The 22,635-nt window shown below is 39.8% G+C and overlaps 1 protein-coding gene across 4 annotated transcripts in view; it reads right to left on the bottom strand.

Moving 5' to 3' along the window:
• Positions 1 to 14,353: 14,353 nt before the first annotated feature.
• The window catches only part of Spef2 (sperm flagellar 2), a 194,810-nt gene continuing 186,528 nt past the window's right edge, over positions 14,354 to 22,635 (bottom strand). For 3 of the 4 annotated variants that reach the window (XM_047556225.1, XM_047556222.1, XM_047556223.1), the window contains 3 exons: positions 22,003 to 22,251; positions 21,699 to 21,821; positions 17,499 to 18,242 (listed from right to left, as the gene is read on the bottom strand). In XM_047556225.1, the coding sequence (XP_047412181.1) occupies positions 18,153 to 18,242; positions 21,699 to 21,821; positions 22,003 to 22,251 (462 nt within the window). In that variant the 3' untranslated portion in view covers positions 17,499 to 18,152. Of the gene's footprint in view, positions 15,050 to 17,498; positions 18,243 to 21,698; positions 21,822 to 22,002; positions 22,252 to 22,635 lie in introns of those variants that run through there. The other variant, XR_007109151.1, reaches the window with a different exon arrangement.

Below are 22,635 nucleotides of genomic sequence, written 5' to 3'. Positions count from 1 at the left end.
TAGCATTTACTTGAGTTCCCTCTCTTTCTGATATCATGGGCGTAAGGGAGATTTGCTAGAAGACGAATCCAACTGGCAGAAAATACACTGTGTCCATGACAATGTCACAGAACCTAGTTGCTGGACTCTGGTTCCTTCTATGCTCAAATTACATTTAGTTCCGGGATTTTATCTCCTGCACATGGGCTTCTAAGTCCCAGATGAAGCTTGTGCTGGGATTTTCATTCTACCCACAGTGAGAACTCTATGGTATTAAGAAAGAGTGGTTTATTGTTTGGACTTCCCTGAGCTCTGGTTCTGAAGTATGAGAGTTTCGTGGGTAAGCAGATATTATTATCTCCTCAACTTTGTGGAACTTCCAGGAACAGAGGTCTCCAAGGCAAGACCAATTCTGCTCTGTCTTTAGTCACTTCCTCTTGCTCTCTCTGGAGTGGAAATGGAGAACAGTTCCATCCTGCATGGGGAAGAGCAGTGGTTATTACCTCACAGGAAGGTTGAGGGAGAAGGAGATTGTTCTTCATTCACAGTCCAGTGCCCTGCGAGCTGTTTCCAAGAGAGCTCAGCTGCATGGGTGTTTGGTGTTGGTGGCTAGGTCCAGGGACAGAGGTGGAGAACAGAAGATCAGAGAAGAGCAAAGTGTAGGCTTCTCCCTGCCCTCTCCTAGACTTGGTAATGAAGAGCTCAGGATGCATTTTGTTTTTTGCAAAACCTTATTTTATTCCCCAAAGAGTAAAGAAGGTGTGATGTGGCTATAAAAGGCAGAGTGACAGGGATATGGGGAACAGATCTGACCATATTTTCTGATTCCTGGGAATGTCCATGAGAGGAAGGAAGTACCTTATAAAGTGGGTTTGTAGTCACTTTAGAAATGAATCCACCAGCTGTGTTTTCCTGATCAGTAGTTCGATTGCAATTGTTATGTGAATGATTAGTAAGTGCCACCTCAGTGACCTTAGTTTTTCCTAGTTGTAGGGGAAGGGGTGGCTGTAGGAAGCCGTGCCTGCTTTTCCATTTCAATTTATTCTTTTATTTAAAATTGAGAGTCAGGTAAAAGTGCATTGCTAAACATCCTTCTAACGCTAAGGAACTTGTAGGCCAATGCAGGGTGTATCAAGAGATTGTGTAACATGTTTTGTACTTATTCTCAGGGCCTGTCCTACTTTACCACTTCCAGGTTTCTTCAAGGGCTCAACCTCATCCCACGCATATGTGCAATAGTTCTCTTCTACTCTTTTGCATCTAGCAGGAGATGTAGGCAGAGAAGACAATCTGTGGATCCTGATCCAGCTGTGCTTCTCTAGATTCCCAGGGGTTAAATATCTGGCAGCCTCAAAATTGCAGAACAACAATTGGAGAACTTGGATCCTGATTGTCTTCCTTCTTCATTATAAAAAATTTGCTCACTCACATGGTTTGAGTGTCCAGCCATGCTGAGTGGGGTCACTTCAAATCTGATGCACATGGTTGGATGGTTGCATTGCAAAAAGGCAACCACTGAGAGTTGAGAGGAAAATAGGAGATGAACTCCATTAGCCAATCAGTTGTGCCCTGCCATGGTGCTACATCAGATTAAAGGAAGGGTTATCTTTTTATAATTCATTCACCAGAGGATACCTAGTGAGGAGGTACAAGAGCACTGTATGAGCTAGTGGTGGCCTGGGTACATGGTTTTTATTTTTATCAGAGCATATAATTATACAGAACAGTGTGCTTCACTGTGGTATATTTGTACACACATGCAATATACTTTGATGATTTCTAACCCCCATAACTCCTCCTTATTCTTCCATATCTCCTCCTCCTGCTCTCCTTCCTCTTCTCTAATACTCTCCATTCTATTTTCAGGGTCTTTTTTTACCCTCTAGATTCCACATGTGAGAGAAAACATCTCTTTTTGAATCTGACTTATTTTGCTTAACATGAGGATATCCAGTTCTACCCATTTCATTCTTAAGGCCAGAGAATTCTCCATTGTGTGTATATACCACATTTTCTTATCCACTCACTTGTTGATGGGCAACCAAGACTGGTTCCATAATTTCACTACTGTGAATTGTGGGCACATGGTTTGAAACTATGAAACCCTGACTTTAGAGCCTCTCCTCTCAATGTTAAGGTCAGCCCTTCTCTGACTTGCTTGAAATGACCCCACTTTGAGAAATCTGAGAGAGGACAACTGATAGCCCCAAGCCACACATAAGTGCCCTGGTCATATATATTTGGCTTATACAAAGCTGGGCCACATGGTATCATGAAATATTTGAGTTAGCTGTCAATATTTATATTTAAGACATTTTGCATAAAAATCTGAATTTGGGGCCACGCAACACTTGATAGTGGTCAATTAGCGTGCACCATAGCCTCACTGCTCCCAAGGCGTCCCTGGCCCTGGGGATGAAGGTTGATTGTTGTTTACCATCAACCTTGCTGTTTTACTTTAGAAAAAAATAAGACAAAAGTGAAATCCAGCCTGTGGTCTCTTTAAAAAGTGGAACCATCAAAAAATAAACCAAGAAGTCATTTTTTAAAAATGATTGTCCTGACACATATTTTAAGTCACCAGCCATTTTTCTAACATTTGTGTTTGTAACACATTGGGGAAATATGAGAAATTCAGTTATAGTGCATGATCCTTTATTTGGCCCTAAATTAAGCTGCTCTACCTACAGAACAATCATGACACCTCTGAAGTATAGGTGTTGGCTTGGGAAGTGTATTCTAGGGGTTCATCTATCTCTCTATTATTTGTCTAGTATTTATCGGGACAAAGGTTTTAGACCCTGTCTTAGTCTGTTTTGTATTGTTATAGCAAAATACCTGAAGTTGGGTGATTTATAAAAGAAAGAGGTATACTTGGCTCTTGGTATACAGTTCTGGAGAATGGAAATCCAAGATCAGGTTGCTGTATCTGGCAAGGGCTCCATGCTGCGTCATAACATGGTGGGTAGCATCACATGGAAGGAATGTGTGGGAGAGAGAGGGAAGTTGCACCATGAGAAAGGAAGCCAGAAGAAAAGTCAAGGGAACTGAATTCACTTTACAACAATCTGCTGTCATGGTAACAAATCCTGTCCTGGAAGGATGACAACTCGTTCACACAAAAACAAACATTAATCTCTTTTAATTAATGATCTTTTAGTTACCTTTTTAGATTTATTTTATTTATTTATTTATTTTTTGTATGAAATGTCTATGTACTTTAAAATTTTTTTATTTGTTCTAATTTGTTGTACATGACAGTAGAATGCATTTGTACATTTTGATAGATCATAAATAGAGCACAATCTCTCATTTTTCTGATTTTATATATATATATTTAATTTTTTCTAGTTATATATGACAGTAGACTGCATTTAGACACATTGTACACAAATGGAGCACAGCTTCTCCTTCCTCTGGCTGAACATGGTGCAGAGTCACATCAGTAGAGAGTAATCATACATGTATATAATGTCCATCACATTCCATTGTCCTTCCCATCCCCACACCCCTTCCCCTCCCTTTATTTCCCTTTGCACAATCCAAAGTTTCTTCATTTTTCCCTACTCCCCCTCCCCCCATTGTGGATCAGCATCCGCTTATCAGGGAAAACATTTGGCCTTTGCTTTTTTGGTTTAGCTTATTTTGCTTAGTACGATATCCTCCAGCTCCATCCATTTACCTTTTAAAGGCATCACCTCCCAACACTACCACATGGTCACCAAGTCTCACATTAGTTTTGGTGGGGACTAACCATATTATAACTTTAGTAAGCCCTTCCTGCTAGATGAGAGGTGGATGGGGTTGGAGAACACAGAGTGCGGTGAGATGGTCAAACAGAGGAGTATTGCAGTCAGAAATCTGAGCTCAAGGGCTGGAGATGTGGCTCTTACCTGGCATGTGTGAGGTCCTGGGTTTGATCTCAGTATTGCATATAAATAACTAAATAAATGGATAAAATAAAGGATACATTGACAACTAAAAAAAATTCAAAAATCAAAACGAACAAACAAAAGAAATATGAGCTCCAAATAAGTGGGGAGGAGGAAACATTAGGAACATAGGTGAGGAAAGCCAGGTAACTAGAAAAAAATCAGATTTGTTGGTCAAAGGAGTTCAACTTCACAAGTGAAGACCCTGACAGCAAGGTTCTGTGAGTAGATAGCAGATGCTTATAAAGCAAAGCATTGGAGAGACCAGTCCTCAACTCAGGGAAGCTCTTGGGAATTTTATGCACTTGGTTATATTTGGCGACACCTCCACCTGATCCACAGGTGACTGAGAAGCATGCCCTTTCAGTAGAGTGGTTAATATCAGAGACTCTGGAGACAAATTCCTTCCTTAGTGATAATCTTAGCCTCTTACTAGCTGTATGGGTTAGCTGAGCTTCTTAACCCTTTCAGGCCTTAGCTTCCTTTGCTATGTCAAGAAGATATTAACATACCTACCTCAAAAAGCACTGGACCTCTATAGCAGAAGATTAAATGAATTGAATCTTTCAAAATGCATAGAATAACAGCTGGCACATGCCAAAGATCTGATAAGTATTTATGGATACCTTTCCTCTTTTAGGAAAATGCAATATTGTAGAAATATGGTCATCAGCTTGGAGGAAGTTGCCCTGTCCCCAGAAAATGTTAACAGCAGCATATTTTTACAAGTGACATCTTAATATTTTAAAGAAACTTTTTAACCCATGCTACCAGCACAATGGATCAACTGGCTACCTAAACAGCAGCTAAATTCAGAAGGAAATTGTAAGGGGTTCCTGTAATGCCAAAAAGCTAAGGGATGCTCCCCAGTTCAGGGTAGTCTTCACTTAGATGAGGTGAAGTGAAGGGGGCAAAGGCTCACCTTGACTTACAGGGACTTTGCCCTGAAATGGGCTCAAATAGTGAAAGTGGTGGGAGAATAAGAGTAAGCCCTCCCCGTCCAGAGTGCATGAAGTCTGCTGTACAGGAGGAGGATGTTGTGGTTTCGGCCTGGTTTGTGGGGCACAGCAAGGTGAGGCTGTTTCAGAGACAGTGCTCAGTGTCACTGTCTCCCTGTGGTTAGTGTGAAGTGAGCAAAGATACAACAGCCTGCATTTGGAGCTAAAGTGCTTGAGATGCTGTTTTGGGGCCCATGAGGCCCTCCGGGTCTTTGAACTGCAGCCACAAGACTCGGGTGGCATCTCTTTCCAGATTTGTTTTGAAACAAAGCTTGAAAACAAAATTCTACCTTGTGCTTACGCTAAGAATCTGAGAGCGAATACGCTTCTAGATTTGTTTATCCCTAGCTCAAATGAATTTTCAAGGATGCCTCTAGGTCTTGCGTCTTTGTCAGAAAAAACTACTGGAGGTAGAAGGAGCCATGCCAAAAGGCAATGGGCAATTTGCTACTAAGTTAAATCCAGTAAAATGTGAGAGGAGATAGAATAGGTTGCAAAGGGTGTGGAGGGAGAGTTAGGGCACTCTTTGTATAGGAAGGAGGCGAAGAGGGAGCAGGAGCTGGGCAGAGCAAGCCTGTGGAGGGGGTGTGTGTGAGTGACCTGTTCAGGATTAGACCAGGCTCCAGGTACTCAAAAGAGCTGATTCTAATAGGTTTTGTGGTTTTCATTTACTTTCATGAATCAATTAGTCTCTAGCAGAGGTTGAGATATTGTTCAATCTCTCCCATCCTGAGCTGCAGGTGGCCAGTTGGCAGCACACACAGCATGCACATACATTAACAAATGATCTCATAAAGAGGAATTCAGTTTTCTCTACAAATTTTGCATAGGGATTTTATAGTTTGTAGGAAATATCTCTGCTCTTAAAACTTAGTGCCTGTCTCCTGGGATTTCTGTTTATGGAAGACATCCTTCTTTATTCATAAATTTATTCCACATTTATTGAGTGTACAACAAATGCCAGAAACTATGCTGGATGAAGGTGTGTTAGGTATCGAGTGTAAGAAAAAGATGAGTATGTAGCAAAAGATAGATTCGAGTCAAATTCTGAATAATATTCTAAGAAATCTGAAATTTATTTGATAAGCAAGTGGGAGGTTTTTAAGCAAAAATGTGAAATGTTTTAGCAGAGTTTTAGGAAAGTTATACTGTGAGTAGCATAGAAGCTGGACTAGGGCAGAAAACTGGAGAACGAGGGAGAAGATACAGAAAATAGGGACTTTAATTGGAAGAATTTAATTGAAAGAATCTAGAAGGAAAATTTTGAGAGTTTTTGAAATAGGGAAGTCACTGTGGGAACTGAAAGATGCGCGCTGTTGCGAGTGATATTTTCAAGGAGTATTTAGTAAGCATTTGATGTAAAGGGAGAGATAGGAGGTGAACTCAGGGCTGAAGCTTTGCGTGTGGGAGACCTGGAAAACCCCAGCTGTTGCCATGAATACAGAACTGGAAGTTAGGAGGAAGAGCGCTTTCTGGAGAACCTTAGTGATGGATGGGCTAGCCCTTGAACCAGCATCCCATTGGATTCCTATACCCTTTTTCCTCCCTACTGTCATCTCCCCTTAGAGAACTACAAGTGAACTGGACAGAGAACCAGCTAAGGGACCAATGGTATTGGGCTCCAAGTATAGTTCTAGTGCAAGGAAACAGGGGGTGCTCAAACAGTGGGATGGGCCTAGTGTTGCCGAGGAAGGAAAAATCCTCACTTAATTGTGGCCAAGCTGAAATAGCCTGCTGGAGACACAGGAGTCAGGGTAGCAGAGCTGAGACTGATTCAGTAGAGATGGAAGTACAGTAGGAACAGAATGAAGGCACAGTCCTGGGTTCTTGTCACACCTCCCATGTGCCTGACATGGTACCCTGCCCTGTCAGAAGACTTCTGAACTTCTGGCTAGAGGGAGCTTATGGATTTTCATGGTCAGTTGAAATCTGCTCTGCTTTGTCATTCACCACTAGTGATAGCAATGGCTCGTTCCTGAAGACCACAGAAAAGAGACTTAAACTGAACAGTTTTTTGAATGGTTGGATAGCTCCCTGTCCCCAAAATCTGAAAATCTGAAGCTTTTCATCTCAAATCTAAGACTAAGAAGTTTTTGAGTTTCCTTCCTTCTGAATATAGTGTGTATGTGTGTGTATATATATATATATATATATATATATATATATAAATGTAGACAACACATAATATATGACTGCATATACACATGTGTATGCATATAAACACATGAAGAGAGAGATGATATTGAATTCTTTAGGGGCCACATAACACAGCAGATTAGATTCGGTTCTTTTTTGAACCAAACCTTTTGCATGCCTATAATTCCAAAGACTAAGGAGGCAGAGCAAGAGGATACAAGTTCAAGGCCAACCTTGGCAAGTTAATGAGACCCTGTCTCAAAATAAAAAATAAAAAGGGCTGGGGATGAAGTAGCACTAGTTGGACTAGTAGGTCCAACCCCCATTACTCCAGAAATAAAAAAAAATAAAAAGAGAAAGGAAAAACGTTTTACATACTGCTAAGCCACATTTCCTACATCCCATGATTGCATAATTGGATATTTATATTGAAATACAAAAAATCTGGATAATATGATGAATTTTAGGCTAAATATTTGTTTGTAACAATTATTGACCAGCTCTGTGACTTTGGGCAAGTCACGTAACCTTTCTAAGTCTCATTTTCACCACGTGTAATCTTACATGGTAATCTTCGTATTTCATAGTGTTCTGAGGACTAAATGAGATAAGTAACCCTTAGCATGGTTCGTGATTCAGAGTAAATCCTCAACGATATTAGCTATTATTATTATTGATATCTCGAACTTGTTAGGTAGAACACATTTTCAGGAAACTATTGGGCTCTCTTTCTCTAACTAAAAATTGTTCATTCCAAATTTCTTCCAACCTCATGTCAACCACAATTAGAGTTAGCATGTATTCTCTAACTTGTTGAATAACTATGTGGGTGTACTATATCACACTGGTGAAGCAACAGGTTTGTTCTGAATCTCTTATAGCTAATGGTCCGCTGAAGAAGACAGATAGTGAATAACTCATGCAAAGAATCTGCCATGTTTGCTGAAGTTACTCCACCAGTTGCAAATTCACCTGTTTTTTCATCTCATCCACATTTATTTACCTTGTTCCCAAGATAAAGATATCATGAATAACCTTGTAGAATGCCACACTGATGCCCAAATAACTTATATTTAGAAAGAGATGGGTAGTGACAAAGCTCAGGTTTGGAAATATACAGCTAAGGAACCCAGCAGGACTTTCAAACTAGTAGTCAAATTTGTATGAACTTCTTGAGGTCATAAGAGTCAGAAATGGAAAAAATATTTGAGTTTGCATACAGATCAGAATGGAAGAGAAGTAAGTTGTTGGAATAATCAAGAAGGAATTGACTGAGGCATAGGATTAGGAGAAATAAAACCCTAAATAAGTAACTGGAGAAGGAATGAGAGGAAATGATAAAAAGAAAAGTTAGTAGAATTCATTGTCATGGAATCCAAGGGACAAGAGAATCTTAAAAATGAGAGGATCATTAGTAGTGTGAAATTATGAAGAGAATCTGCCATTTGTTTATTGAGAGGTCATTGGGGACCTTTGGGAGACTGATTTCAGTGACCTAAAGATCAGATTCTTTCGGGGTTAAAAAAATTGGTTGGAAACAAGAGAAATAGTGGGGAAAATCAATGAAATAAAAATCTGTTTCTTTGAAAGGATGAATAAAATTGGTAAAAATCTCTCGACAGACTGACCAAGAACAACAACAACAACAACAAAAAAACATAATATACCAACACCAGAAATAAAAAAGGAGTTATCATTATAGAACCTGCCAATATCAAAAGGATTATCAGGGGATATTTTAAGTAGTCTTTGTAAATATATCTGATAACTTAGAGGTAATGGACAAATTCTTTGAAAGTCACCAAAGCTCACTCAAGAAGAACTAGGTTATTTTAATAATCCTATACCTATTAAATAAGTTGATTTCATAATTAAAACTCTTCCAACAAAGAAACCACTATGTAAGACTTCACTGGAAATCATACCAAATGCTCAAGAAAAACTAATTCCATATGAAGTCTCCTATAAAATAAAGGAGGTAATATATACTAAATTATTTATGAAGCCAGAATTAATCTGATATGGAATTCAAATATGATATAAGAAAAGAAAACTGATGACTAACATATCTCTTAATCATAGATAAGAAAAATCCCCAAGAAAATATCAGCAACTCAAATCCAGTGGATAAAATGTGTAATACATTCCCAGAGTGTATGACTGGTTCATCAATCAAATGATATAGTTCCCCATATCAATATACTAAAGGAGCAAAATCATAGGATCATGTTTAGATTCAGAAAAAGTATTTGACAAAATTAAATACCTGTTTATCATAAAAATGAGTACCAAAAAGTAAGAGGAAATATGGCACACTATTTTAAGAAATCTGGTAGGAAAGGAAGTGGGGGCTCTAAGTCTAGGAGTAAGTGGAGGGTTAAGTGAAGGATTTCCCCCCTCTACTTAAGCCTTGAACATGTTTATATAAGAGGAAAGAGGAAAGAAGAAAAAGACCATCACCAGCAATGAAACAGGAAGTAGTAATGGACTAGGTTTTTAGGTCAGGGAGGGAATAGGATCTACAACACAACAGGATCAAATGACTGTACTCCAGAAGGTCAGTATTTTGGGACTGATGGCAAGAAGGAGAAATAAGTATGACTGCAGAGGTTACATGAGACGTGAAGTGGGTGCACTGTTAGAGGTAAGAGTTTCACAGCCGAGAGTTGCACAATTCTCAGATCCCCTCTCAAAGGGAGCCCATGAGGTGTAGAGGAATGAGCTCCAGCTTTGGCATGGGTCAGAAACAGCTGTGAGTCACTACTCTGCCAGGGCTCAGTTGAGTGATCCTGTGCAAGTCACTTAACTTCTATGCTACTCAGGCTGTTATCTGTAAAGAAAGGAAAAGCAGTCCCAAACCTGGAGCATGATTATAAAAATGGATGGATTGTAAGGATGAAGTAAGAAAGTTATGCATGTGTTGATCACAGCTGTTAATTCAGAAACCAATGAGGTACAAAGGGGGATGAAGAAGAGACAAACAGACACACATACATAGAAGAACCTAAGGCTAGATGGGCAGCCAAACTCTGATGGAGTTTGACTGACCCAGAGCTCCTCAGCACATTTATTACAGATTTTGTCATCAAAAGGTTATTTGTGGGTAAGTTTCTGCAAAGCAAGTAATCTGAAGGATGCAGGACTGGTAAGACATTAGGGTCATCTTGTTTTGCTTAGAATTTTCTATCTCTAGGCTCTTGTGCCTTAGCTCAAGATCTCAACTGATAGAGCTGCATGCATTTGCAGGTAGCTGCCTTGGCCAGTGTCACCATAGCAACTGGGCCATCTTGACCTGCACCTTCACACAGGAAGTTCCCAGCCATGAGAGAGTCAGAAAGAACATGATTCGAATCACCATCCTCCACATGACCTAGTACAGTTCCTGGCACACAGGCAAGTGCTCCTGTCATACTATTCTCATTCTATTAGACTTTTGTTCCCTGATTATAAAGAGAAGTGGTGGTAACTTTTGGAGGAATTAAGAAAAAACTGGATCAAAACTTGTGGAAAATGCAATGAGAAATTTACTAAAGATGTGTGAAAACTAATTGAGTAGTAGCAAGTTTAGGAAAGATTGATGTTAAGTGTTAATGGATCATGCAATGATAACTGAGTATCATCAGGAGACAGAGGGGCAAATAGTAGAATGTACTGAGGAGGTTGATGATTTTGGGTATGGCATTGATAAGGACGGAGAAAAGGTAGCCATAGGGAGTGATGCCATAGACCTTCAATGAGACCAATGCTATGTAAGCAGGAAATGATCTGAAAATAGCTATTGCAAGGAGTCGATGCTAACACTCTTTGACCTCTGATATGGAAGAAATGGTGACCTGTTCAGCAGGTTTCCCCCAGGAACAGATCCAAAATATCAGTTCTTGCTAAAGAGGAAGAAATGACTTTTTGAAATAAGTTGACATTGAGAGTCAGGTGTGAGGGAACAGGAAACTTATTCAGAGGAAGCGAGAGAAGAGAAAAGAGACATCTAAGAGTGAACAGCAAATTTCATCACTTTCCCTGTTCTGCCACTCATCTTCCAGAGCACAGGAACCAGTGAAAGTGGTAGAGGAGGATTTTTTTTTTTTAATTGCATGTCTCCACGTTGATAGTCATTTCACTTTCCCTTACCATCTTTGGTCGAAGCAATTCCTTCTTTTCTACATCATTGGTGCTAAATTAATTTTAGTAGGAAATAGAATCAATTTCCCTTTATTTTTAGAGGATACTGTAATATTGTCTTTTGATGGTTTTAAATGATTCCTGGGCAACCTCAAAGTTTCATAATTTATATAAACTAAAAGTACAATGATGTACACCAGAATCATTTCCTGATGGAGTGGTTGGCTCAACTGGTCATAACCTTGACATGATGACCTTTTTGAGAGTTAGCTTTTCAAAATTAGTAAATTAGTATTTAGGTGGAATGGACAGAGTCTTGAAATGGATAGCTTTCTTTAGGAGATTTAATATATGATTAACACTCAAATTTCAAATTAAGGAGCTCCCTAAATTCTCCCAATGCATCTGAATAAGTATACATTGAATGATATTATGAAAATTTCAGATAGATTAGGGTATAAGAGTTTGGCTATTGACATTGGAAAATTGAGAATAGAAAGCTCTGAGACGACTTTTGTGGAGGAGGTTTCTGTGAACAGAGGGAGTTGGACCAGATGGCTCCCAAAGTCTTTTCCATGGCTAAAAGTATATGAGTTGGTGGCTTTCCAAGGCCACCCAGGGGCAAAGCCAGGGTCAGATCCAATGCTCATGCCATGACTTCATCTGATTCTTTTAACTGAATTTAAGGATTTAGTTGATAGTTAAAAAGCCAATCCACTCGAACATTCACCTGGAAACAATATAGGACATTTAATGGTCTGTCTCTTGTGAAGGAATCTGCAATTCAGCAGCCTCCAACCCTTCCTGGGCCATTCAAGTGGTTTTCTACATCCCACTGTCAATAGATCACATGAGATTGAAAAGCAGCCTATGTTAACACAAGGCATATGACCTGGAGCAAAATGGATGAGTCAGGGTGATAATAATTCCTGTCTTGGGTTTCTAACTAGAAAGCAGAACTTTTTTATTCATCCAAGGGCAGAAAAGACAAAAAGCAGCAGACCTGCAGTGCATGGCTACCGTCTTAATGATGGGATTCTATAAGGAGCTGTCACTCACACTTGTGTTTGAAGCTGACAGCTGCTTTGAAGCAAGTAATACCATCAAATCAGACTGTTCCTACCTTCAGCTCCTGATTTTGTTTCCATGATTTTCCTAAGAGAAAACAAGAGTCTCTGAATTTTATAACAAATAATATCATAATAGGAATGAGATAACAAACACCATCACCAATGATGGATTTTTAAGAAGCATCTTCAAAATCTCTTGTCAGTTTCCCACAAATGGTGGAATTTGAAATGGCCTTAGTGACTGCATTCTAGAGAGTTGAATGTGGCGGATGGGATGCTGAGCGATTTCTGAAACCAGGTCATAAGACAATACAGCTTCTGTCTGGCTCTCCCTCTTGGAACATGTGCTTCTAGAGACTTGAACCATTTTGTCAAGCTGGAGAAACAATGTGAAGAGATCAGACAGAGATAGCGGTGCTCAGTTTCTCAGCTCTTTAAATCCCCCCGTCTAGAGGCTTAGACACATGAACAAGCCTTGAGAAGGTTCAATCTCCCAGGCTTTGAGCTGCTCCAGGGACTCTATGTGAAACAGAAGCAAATCATCTGCCTGAGCCCTAAGTCACAGTTTCACAAACATTGTCATTACCTTAAAACACAACATTTTGGAATGGTTTGTTTTCGTCACAATGCTATAGTAATGGCAATAGAAGGGATCACTGAGTAAGAAGACAAGAATTTACTGCACTTATCAAAAGTGAAAAAAGATAACCCAAACAATTTAAAACAGACGCTTGTGACTCAAATAGATAAATATATGCCCATGTTCACTGTAGCATCATTCACAATAACCAAAGGGTGAAAACAATCCAATTGGCCATGAACACATTAATGGATAAACAGAAGTGTATATCCATACAGTGAAATATTATTTACTGATAAAAAGAAATGAACTTCTGATGCATGCTATACTGTGTACCTTGAAAACATTGTGGAAAGTGAAATAAGTCAGACACAAAAGGACAAATACTGTATGATACCATACATGTGAAATATCTAGAGACAAAGGGACAGAAAGATTAGAGGTTACCAGGGGCCAGAGGGAGGAATGGAGTTCCTGCTAATGGTTACAGAGTTTCTATCTAGGAAGATGAAGTAGTTTTGGAAATAGTGGTGATGGTTTCATATCAGTGTGAATGGAATTAACGCCACTAAATCATAGACAAAGTGATTAAAGTGTAATATTTTATGTTACATATATTTAATTGTAATAAAAATGGTAAGAAAAATGAAGCAAAAATGTGACTACTATGTTGAGAGTAGGAACGTGGTTATTCAGGAGAGTCAAAGGGGAAAGTAAACATAACACCAATACTGGATGATTGGATCATGGGGGAAATAATGCCAACAGTATGAGAAAAAAGGGCTCATTTTTAAAAATTAGAGCTTCATAGTTAAATATAGTTGGGTTTATCCTGACAAACTCATCCATGCATGGAAATCTATTTCAGTTCATGATCTCCCCCTTTTCTATCCCGCTCTCCCTCCCTTTCTCCCTCCCCTCTCCCATTCTCCTTCCTCTCCTCTACTTGACTTCCTTTCATTCGTCTATTAATTTATATTTGATTGGTTCTTTATATTGTCCTATCCTTCCTTCAATTTCCTTTATTTTACTCTACCTTCTGCATATGAGAGAAACTTTTCTACCTTTGACTTTCTGACTTTGGCTTATTTCACTTAGCATGATATTCCCCATTTCCATTCATTTACCATAAAATGACACAATTTCATTCTTCTTTATGGCTGAGTAGAACTTCATCATAAATATCTTCCAATTTCTTAATCCATTCATCTACTGACAGGCATCTGGGTTGATTCCATGATTTAACTATTGTGAATTGTGCTCCTATGAACATTGAGGTGTTGAATCACTGTACTGTGACTATTTCAGGTCTTTTGGGAAAATAAAAAGGAGTGGGATAGCTGGGTCATATGGTGATTCCATCACTAGTTTAAAAGACTAATTTTAAAAAAGAAAAGTTTCCAAGTAATCTATTTTCACTATGAAAAAGAAATGACTGATTTTTGCTGTCTTTACAGAAATATTTTTATTGCAAAAAACTTCGGTGATCACTTCTTAAAGGCTAGTGAGTTTGGGTGGAGTAGGGGGTCAGAAGGAGAACTGAAGGATGAGCCATGAAATGCAGGCCGGGAATGTGGGAGGAATTTTCAACCTGAAATGGAAAAGGCTTGGTACATCATTAGATTTGGATAAAGACCATTACCAACATGTAACAGGGACTGATTTAAAATTAGAAGTCCCAAATCGCTTCTCTGTTCTCAGTCGTTTCCTGCTAACTTGTTTATCTGTTTCATATCACAGCTTCCTGCAGGGAGGCCATCATCTCATGCTGAGGATGGAAGCTGCAAGTGCCCTCAAAGGCCAGCCTGGAGCCAGAAGGATGCACCGAGGGAGGATCGGAATTGTAGCATCTCTGCCTGGCACAGCTGGATGAGTCTATATATGTATATTTCCTGGCATTTGTTCCTATAGATTTTACTGTTTCTGCATGATGGGCGAAGAAAGATGATTAGCTGTTGTCTTTAAATTCATTTTTCCTTTTTATATCATTTTATCTTCCTTCTGATGCAAGCAGGTAACCAGATCCAGTCAATTGGGACCACCCAGCAGCCTCTGACCTGGGCCCTGGTAACAAATATTTTTTGGTGATGATGCTGACATTTACTTAGTGGGAAGAGTAAAGGAGGAGGTACGGGGAGGCTGAAGCAGGAACATGCATCTGCTCTGGTCTCTGGGTCGGGTAGTCATAAGGTCACCGGACTTCGGTGAGGATGCTCCTCTTTGGCTGCACCAGCCCTGTGGAGAAGAGTCCAGGTTCCGTCTGAGACCTGTCCCTGGAGAAACCGAACTCCCCTTGGGGTAAGGGAATAATACAGTGCAGGTTTGTAGGTGAGACAAGGCTTTGCAGGGGCAGAAAGTTGCTGCTGCAGGGAGGGGCAGGCAGGCCAGGGCCCAGGAGCATTTATCAGGAGGGAGCCTATGTGTCCTCCCCAGGTCCCTGCATCAGGGCAGGTGTGCTACCTCACACACAGAGGACGCATGCATTTTCAATGATGGAATTAGTTATGAATTATTTTTTAACATTCTGACAAAATAAAATAAAAGGGCTCATTTAGAAGATGAATTTGAATAGGGTTCTATCTAGGTATTTGTATTCTAGTTTTTTATAAGTGGAACCTGTTAAGGCAGGTGGAATGTTTAAGAACTCGAGGCAAAGGCTTAGGAGTTTAAGTTATTTCTAAGTTTAATATGTCATTAATTTCTTGTGCTTACCAGGCCACCATAGAACTCTTAAAAATCCACAGTGAATGTGTGTGTGTGTGTGTGTGTGTGCGCACGTGTGTAGATCCAGTAATGGCTTTAACACCCTGAGGTACATTATCAGAATGATGTGAAGATGGTTGCACAGTCACTAAATTACAAGGCTTGAAAGGACCTCAGGGAGGTGAGTTTCTAGTATATTCTTCCTTTCTTTGGGAGAATGCCATACAACCTCTGGTTTCAGCGTGAAATTCACTCCTTGCCTAATGGGCCTCACTAGACAGATTCTACAATTTCCCTATTTAACAGTATTGTGCAGGAGAATTATTACAGCAAGGAATGCTGTTTGCTCTGCTTTGCTGCTGTTTTTCTACTGTGATGTAATGTTGCTTTGTCTTGTTCCATTCTGAATGAAATGTGGATTAGTTTGCTGATGATGTCCTTATCATATTTTATTTCTTTTAATTCTATTTTCAGATACTGCCTTCTCCCTTCTGTCAATTAATTAGAATTACCCTGTTTGCCCACATGTGAATCAGCTAAGAAATTTTGAGTTCTCTGATAATGTTTCTTTTCCATCTCCCCAGTATACCTCTGGGTTACCAATCTCCATTATCTTGGAGTTAAGGGTTCTGAGAATGGAGCCCCGGGTAACTCTTAGCTCACAAGAAGCAAAACTAGGAAATAAATCACTTTCTAGAAATGGAATATAATTCCTACTAACAATAGAAATTGTCTTGGACAGCTCATTGTTTTAGTGATCAATCTCAATGGGATATTTCAACATATTTTGCACAGATGTATCAACACAAAGCTGGTTGTGAGTTTAGTCTTAGGGGACAGCAATGAAAAAATTCATAAAACCCCGATTTGTGGGATTTGCCACTCAGTGGAGCAAGATATAAAGAATAAAAATATAGTTTGCCTGATGCTGACAAGCGCAATAGAGAAAAATAAGAGTAGGGAGTAGGATGTGGTAGATTGCTCCTATTTTGCATTAGATAGTGAGGGAAGACCTTATTGGCAAAGTGACATTTGAAAAGAGACCCAAAGGAAGTCAGAAGACAAGATGTCTAGAGATGGGAGAGAAAAATCATTCTAAACAGAGAATAGCAAGGGCAAAGGTGGGTTTGTTGTTTAAGAAGAGTGAGAAAGGGGGAGAATAGCAGATGCATGTGATTGAAGAGTTAGCAGGGTGTAAGGTCAAGATAAGGACTTGGGCTGGACTCTGTGTGAGATAGGATGCCAATGCAAGTTTGGAGCAGGAGGAAGTCATGGCCTGACTTGCCATTGCAAAGGCTCCCTCTGGCTGCTGTGGTGAGAATCGCCTGTAGGGGGTGCAAAGCAGGAAGAGGTTGATAGGTTAGGGGGCTGCTGCAATAATCCAGGCAAGAAATGAGGGTGGCTTGGACCAGACTATTAGATCATAGATGCATTTTGAAGGCATGTCCTACATGATCTGCTGATGAACTGGAGGTAGGATGAGAGAGAGAAGGAAGTCAAGAATGACTTCAAGGTCTTTGGTCTGAACAAAAGGAGGATCAAGTTGCCCAAAATAGGGAAGAATGTAGAGGAAAATAGGTTTGAGGGAGAGGAAAATCAGGAATTCTGCTTCAGGCATGTTGAATTTGACATGACTCTTAGCCATCAATGTGGAAATCAGGTGGGTATTAAAGTGAAGATTAAATTTTGGAGGAGAGTGAGAATAGAAATTTTAGGAATATAAGCCTCTATAATACCCCTAAAATCATGGAAATGGGTGAGACCCAGAGACTGGCTATGGTTAGATAAGACTGATGCCCAGGGGCTGGGGAGATAGCTCAGTTGGTAGAGTGCTTGCCTCACAAGCACAAGGCCCTGGGTTCAATCCCCAGCACCACAAAAAAAAAAAAAAAAAAAAAAAAAAAAAAAAAAAAAAAAAAGACTGATGCCTGGGGCCCTGCAGCATTTGGAGGTTGAGCAGAAGAGGAGGATCCACCAAAAAGATCCTTAGAGGGAGCAATTAGTGAGGAGGCCCAAGAAAGGGTGTCAGAGAAGCCCAGTCACCTGTCATTTTTCTAAGACACTCTCTTGAGATAAATCTCATTTGAGTTTCTAATTTATCAAGTGAAATGAAATAACTGTACAACTACAAGAGAAACATTATTTTGAGAAACAATCATGAATAGACGATAGGAGCATGGCTATACTAGCAATTAGATAATGCAGTCATCTCCTTGGTTACTGGGATGAATCTTGAAGTTCTATGTCACATGCAGCAAGAACCCTAAGACACAGAGTGGTTCTGCCCTGATGTGCAGTTCTGGGGGACTTTTCACTGTATTCACCTAATATAAATACTTCTTATAGGGAGCATTCATGATGTCCCTGTGTTATTTTTTTCTAATATATTATTTCTGGTGCTTTCTATTTTCAGAATCACTTCAAATTACACCCTTGCTTACTTTGGATTTTTGCTCTTTTCCTTCAAGGTTTATGATAGAAGATTCCTTGCGTTGAGCAAGGTCCCCCTCTTTAGGCCCTCTTATAAACTGGTCATGTCTACCTCACAATAACATATACAACAGACTCCATGGTCACATTTGATTTTTGGAAGATTCATTGACAAATTAAAAAAAAAATTCACACTCTTCTGTCTTCATTTCTTTTCCTCTGTAAGTCTTGAAGGTGATCTTTCTCCATCACTTCCTTGTACCTGCTCACTTCTCTGGAAAATCATTTTAATATCCTAAGAGAAAACATTCAAAGTGAAGTTAAAAATATTTATAAAGAATTTAGGATGAATGATCACTTAATATATGGCAGACCTTAGTAAGTTGTTTTATAGTTTTCTTCTTTGAGAAAATTCTTCTCTGTTTAGTTTGATTCTTACTCTGCAACTGACTAGTTGTTCCCTTGGAAACCCCCGTTTCCTCATCTAATAATGGAGTTGTCATCTTAGATTAAATAACATTTGTGAAAGTAATTATGAAGACTCTGGCCTGTAATGGCAAGTCAAAAGAGTATTTTTCTATAAAGAATAAAAGAGAGTATTCACTGTTTATTAAAAGAAAAAATGTAATGCTAAATTAATTTCTACAGATTTGTAGAGTTTTAGTGCAACAGACTACTTTTCTATAAAAAAATGGAAGAATAAAACAGTGACAGAATGGTCTCCCTTTCATCCCCTGCTGCTAACAATCATGGCCCCTGATTTCAGCTATAAATTTAGCCAAGCCTGGTTTAACTATATCTGACATGCTACGGAGTGACACACCACCTCATTCCTTAATCATCAAACTAACTTGCCCAGGTTAGCATTGGTTATTATGAACACAGTATTCAAAGAAGGCCTCTTGAGGTCGCTTGCCCAAGGTCACACACTTCATGCGTGTGGTTCCAGAGCCCATTCTCATAAGTTCAAAGCCAGTTCACCTTATGATAGGAGCAAAAGTTAAAGTTTACCATCAAAACTACACATACTCAAATGTTTTCAAACGTGTATTTTAAAACGTTGCTGCTTCTAAATACAGACCTTGTAAACACAGCAGTTAGGAAACAAACTTTGCTTCCCACTGTTTATACAGCAAACATTTTAACCTGAAAAACCACACTGTAGCTTTTGCTTTGCTTATCTTGAACGATCTTCAAATAACATCACTGTGGTTAAAGTTCATTTTAAAAATATGATCTATTTACTTGTACATGGATATCTGGAGCAAGAAGCCCAACAGGACAAGGACGACAGCCCCTGAGTCCTCAACTTGGAGGATTTTTCCCCTCTCTATCTCCCTTTCTTTTCTTCCTCCCTCCCTTCCTTCCTTTTTTTTTTTTTTTTCTTTTTGTGTGTGTGTGTGTGCATGTGTGCGTGTGTGTGTGTGTGTGTTAGCAAAAATGAGAGTAGAGTACCTTACTGGAAAGGGACTCTTTGTCAAATATCAAACGTTAGGCATTTCAGGTCATTGGCGCAACTCTTGCTGATTCACAATTATATGGATGAGTCCCATTTGGGGTAGTTTCCTGTTTCCCATCCTCTCATTTGGATGAGTTTCCAAACTATTTCCATGCAGTCACAGGGAGGAGATGTGAAAGACAAGGAAAGCAGAAGTTGAAGGAACTAAGTAAGGCCCAGTGGCATGTGTGTAATCCCAGCAACTCAGGAGGCTGAGGCAGGAGGATCAAAAGCTTGAGGTTAGCCTCAGCAATTTAGTGATGGGCTAAATGACGTGCCTGTGAAACCCATCTTATATAATATGACAAAATGACATGACATGGTTAAGGGAAAAAATATGTATGAAGAAATCAATATCATTGCACACTCCTGCTCAGAAGCCTATTCATGCTTCATTGCTTTTCAGATCAAATCCAAATCCCTAGGGTTCTTTGCAATCTAGCCTGATTTTACTAATTCAGTGGGGTTACTCTATACAGATGACTCTTCAAGGGATGGGATCCTGTTCCTCTTGGTTCATCTTCCATGCCCTGGCCAGACCTCCCTTTCACCTAGGAAGCTGCCACCCACTACCAAAATCCACACAGGCTTCCTTTCTCCTGCCCCACTTTCTAAAACCCTGGCCATCTTTCAAGATCCAGCTTATCCTGGGAAGATTCTCTCCATGCTTCTAGCACACAAACGGTCATATTTTGAATTCCTATAATTTCGTACTTGATTAGTCTACTTTAAATATCATTCTCTTGTAATTCTTGAATGTAAAAAATTATCTTGCAAATGTAAGTGAAATTTGTTTGAAACAGCAGCTAAGTTTGTACTTATTTTTTCTCTCTCCCATGGAAGTATGTACTACTGGTCTCAGTAGTAGCTGCTCAGTATCAATGATAAAAATATCCATCATTTCTATAGCATTTTTCACATGCCAGATACCATGCCAAACACTTAACAAGCATGGTAAAACTTATCCTCATCACCACCCTTTGAACAGGAATGACTGTTATCCCCATTTAAGATGAGATAGCCAGGATTAGGAGGCAGTTAAACTCAGATTAGACAAGAGATTCCATCCCATGGCTTTATAACTTCAGAGCCTGTGTTCTTAAATTCTGTACTTATATTTCACTCCTGGATGTGCTTAGTGTCTTGAAAGCTCCTAACTTGTTAGAAATCAATTTCAATGAGGACTAATACAGGTAATCAAATTTAACATTAAAAGGAACCAGTGGGCTGGGGGTGTAGCTCAGTGGTAGATTGCTTGCTTAGCGTGCACAAGGTCCCGGGTTCCATCCCCAGCACTACAAAACAAACCAACAAAAATGGATCAGAAATTTAGAGCAAACAAATTTGGTACAAAGATAATTAAGACTAGATAGTTTCATGTCTGGGCATAGGAATAAACCTTCAAAAGGTAATAGACTATCACTGAAAAGTCAGGAGAAAATGTTTCTTAGACCACCTGCATTTACCAAAGTGAAAGTGCTTTTATCTCAAGCTCAGCAAGCCCTTTGTAGTCCAATAAATAGGTAGTAGGAGTCAAATAGAGAGACTTCATGCTTAGAAAACTGGTATGAGAGAGGACTGCAGCAGCTTGCACTCTGAAAGTGGTTGGTGTCAGACTCTGCCTGCTGAGCCCCTGCTGTTAACGACCTGGGACTAGTAACAGTGGATGCGGGGTTAGCATGTGTGGCTGAGATCTGCCTGGTAACTGTGTAATCTCTGAGCTGCCGTTCTTCCTTTCATCTAAAGGGTTGGCCCACTTTCTCTGGGTTTCGTCCCTATCTTCCCCATTTTGTACACTGTTTCCCTGAAACCTGCTGCATGCACTCTCATTTCTATTATGTACACAGTGGATTCTATGAGTTACATATGAGGACTATGTCAGCACTTGGCTTAAGACCAGGGTCTTGGCTACCTTTTTTTGGCAGGAGGGATCCCACTCGTCATAATCTTCTGTTTTAGTGGAGCATCACTATGTGACTAGAATTATCCAGAGTCCTGATGGTCCATAAGCTGTAATATTACTACCTCCAGCCTTGGGGTGTAGACTCGAGGTAGCACCATGGCATTGATGAAGCAGATCCCAGATACAGAGAATGCCTCAAATGCTCATGAGTCTCCTGTCCCGTGGTTCTGGCAGGCTGACTGCTCGGCCTTGTTCAGCTTCTTCTCCTTCCTTGCTAGTCCACATTAGAATGCCCAGCATGCCCTGAGCCTGAGCCCACTAGAATTAGGATAACTTTGGTTCATACTCACTGGAATTTTATAGTCTGAATAATTAGCAATCAGGTCCTGAACAAAAGGGTGCTTCAAGAGAAGAGAAACTTCGATTGGCTCCAGGTTCTTGGCACCTAGGTCCTGAAAGGTCTGTATGAAGCTCTTTAAGGAAAAACAAAAATGAATTTAATTAGCTTTGCTATTACTACAGATAATGAATGGGAGTTACTGTAACTTCTATACAAGATACATTTTTCAGAGTAATGCCATGAAAATGTGCTTGAAATTGAGGGCAACTCTCCTTATGTATGGGTTCTTCTTTTACAAAACAAATCTAACCAACCTCTGCATAAATGTTCTCTGTCTTCAGGTGACTGGAAAATCTGTTAGTGTCCTGGACTTCATTTCCTCCCCGGAAGACTTTCAGTAGGGTTTCCAAGGAGATCTTTTCAGTGTTTACATTGTCAGGGATTTCTTCTTGCTTTTGTTCCCTTTCATCCCTTTCCTCCTTTGGTTCCCTTTCCTCTCGAGCAACGTTTTCCTCGGGTTCGGGAAATTCCTCAGTGTGGCTCATATCCGTAGAGGAGGAGGTCTGCCAAAATCAATGAAGAGGATGTGAATCCGGACGGAAGTCCTACCCTCAACAGAGGCGTGTGGGACACACGGACTCGTCACACACTGAGGCAGTGGAATGACGCGTCTTCCCAAACTAAACAGAGTGGGCAAGAGAATGCGCCGGATGCATCAAAAATCACCATGTGATCCTTACCCTGTGTACATGTATGATTACACGAATGGTATGAATCTACATCGTGTACAACCATAGAAACAAAATGATGTATCCCATTTGTGTACAATGAATCAAAATGCGGTCTGAGAAAAATTAAAAGCTAAATAAAAAAAAATCACAATGTAAAATCCTAGGCCAATTTTGCTTGTGGCGGTCAGATGCCTCAAGGTGGGAGTGTCTTATTCA

The sequence above is a fragment of the Sciurus carolinensis genome, chromosome 6, assembly GCF_902686445.1.
Source record: "Sciurus carolinensis chromosome 6, mSciCar1.2, whole genome shotgun sequence".
In the NCBI taxonomy this organism is placed as follows: domain Eukaryota; kingdom Metazoa; phylum Chordata; class Mammalia; order Rodentia; family Sciuridae; genus Sciurus; species Sciurus carolinensis.
This window is presented reverse-complemented; position numbering and strand designations above follow the sequence as displayed.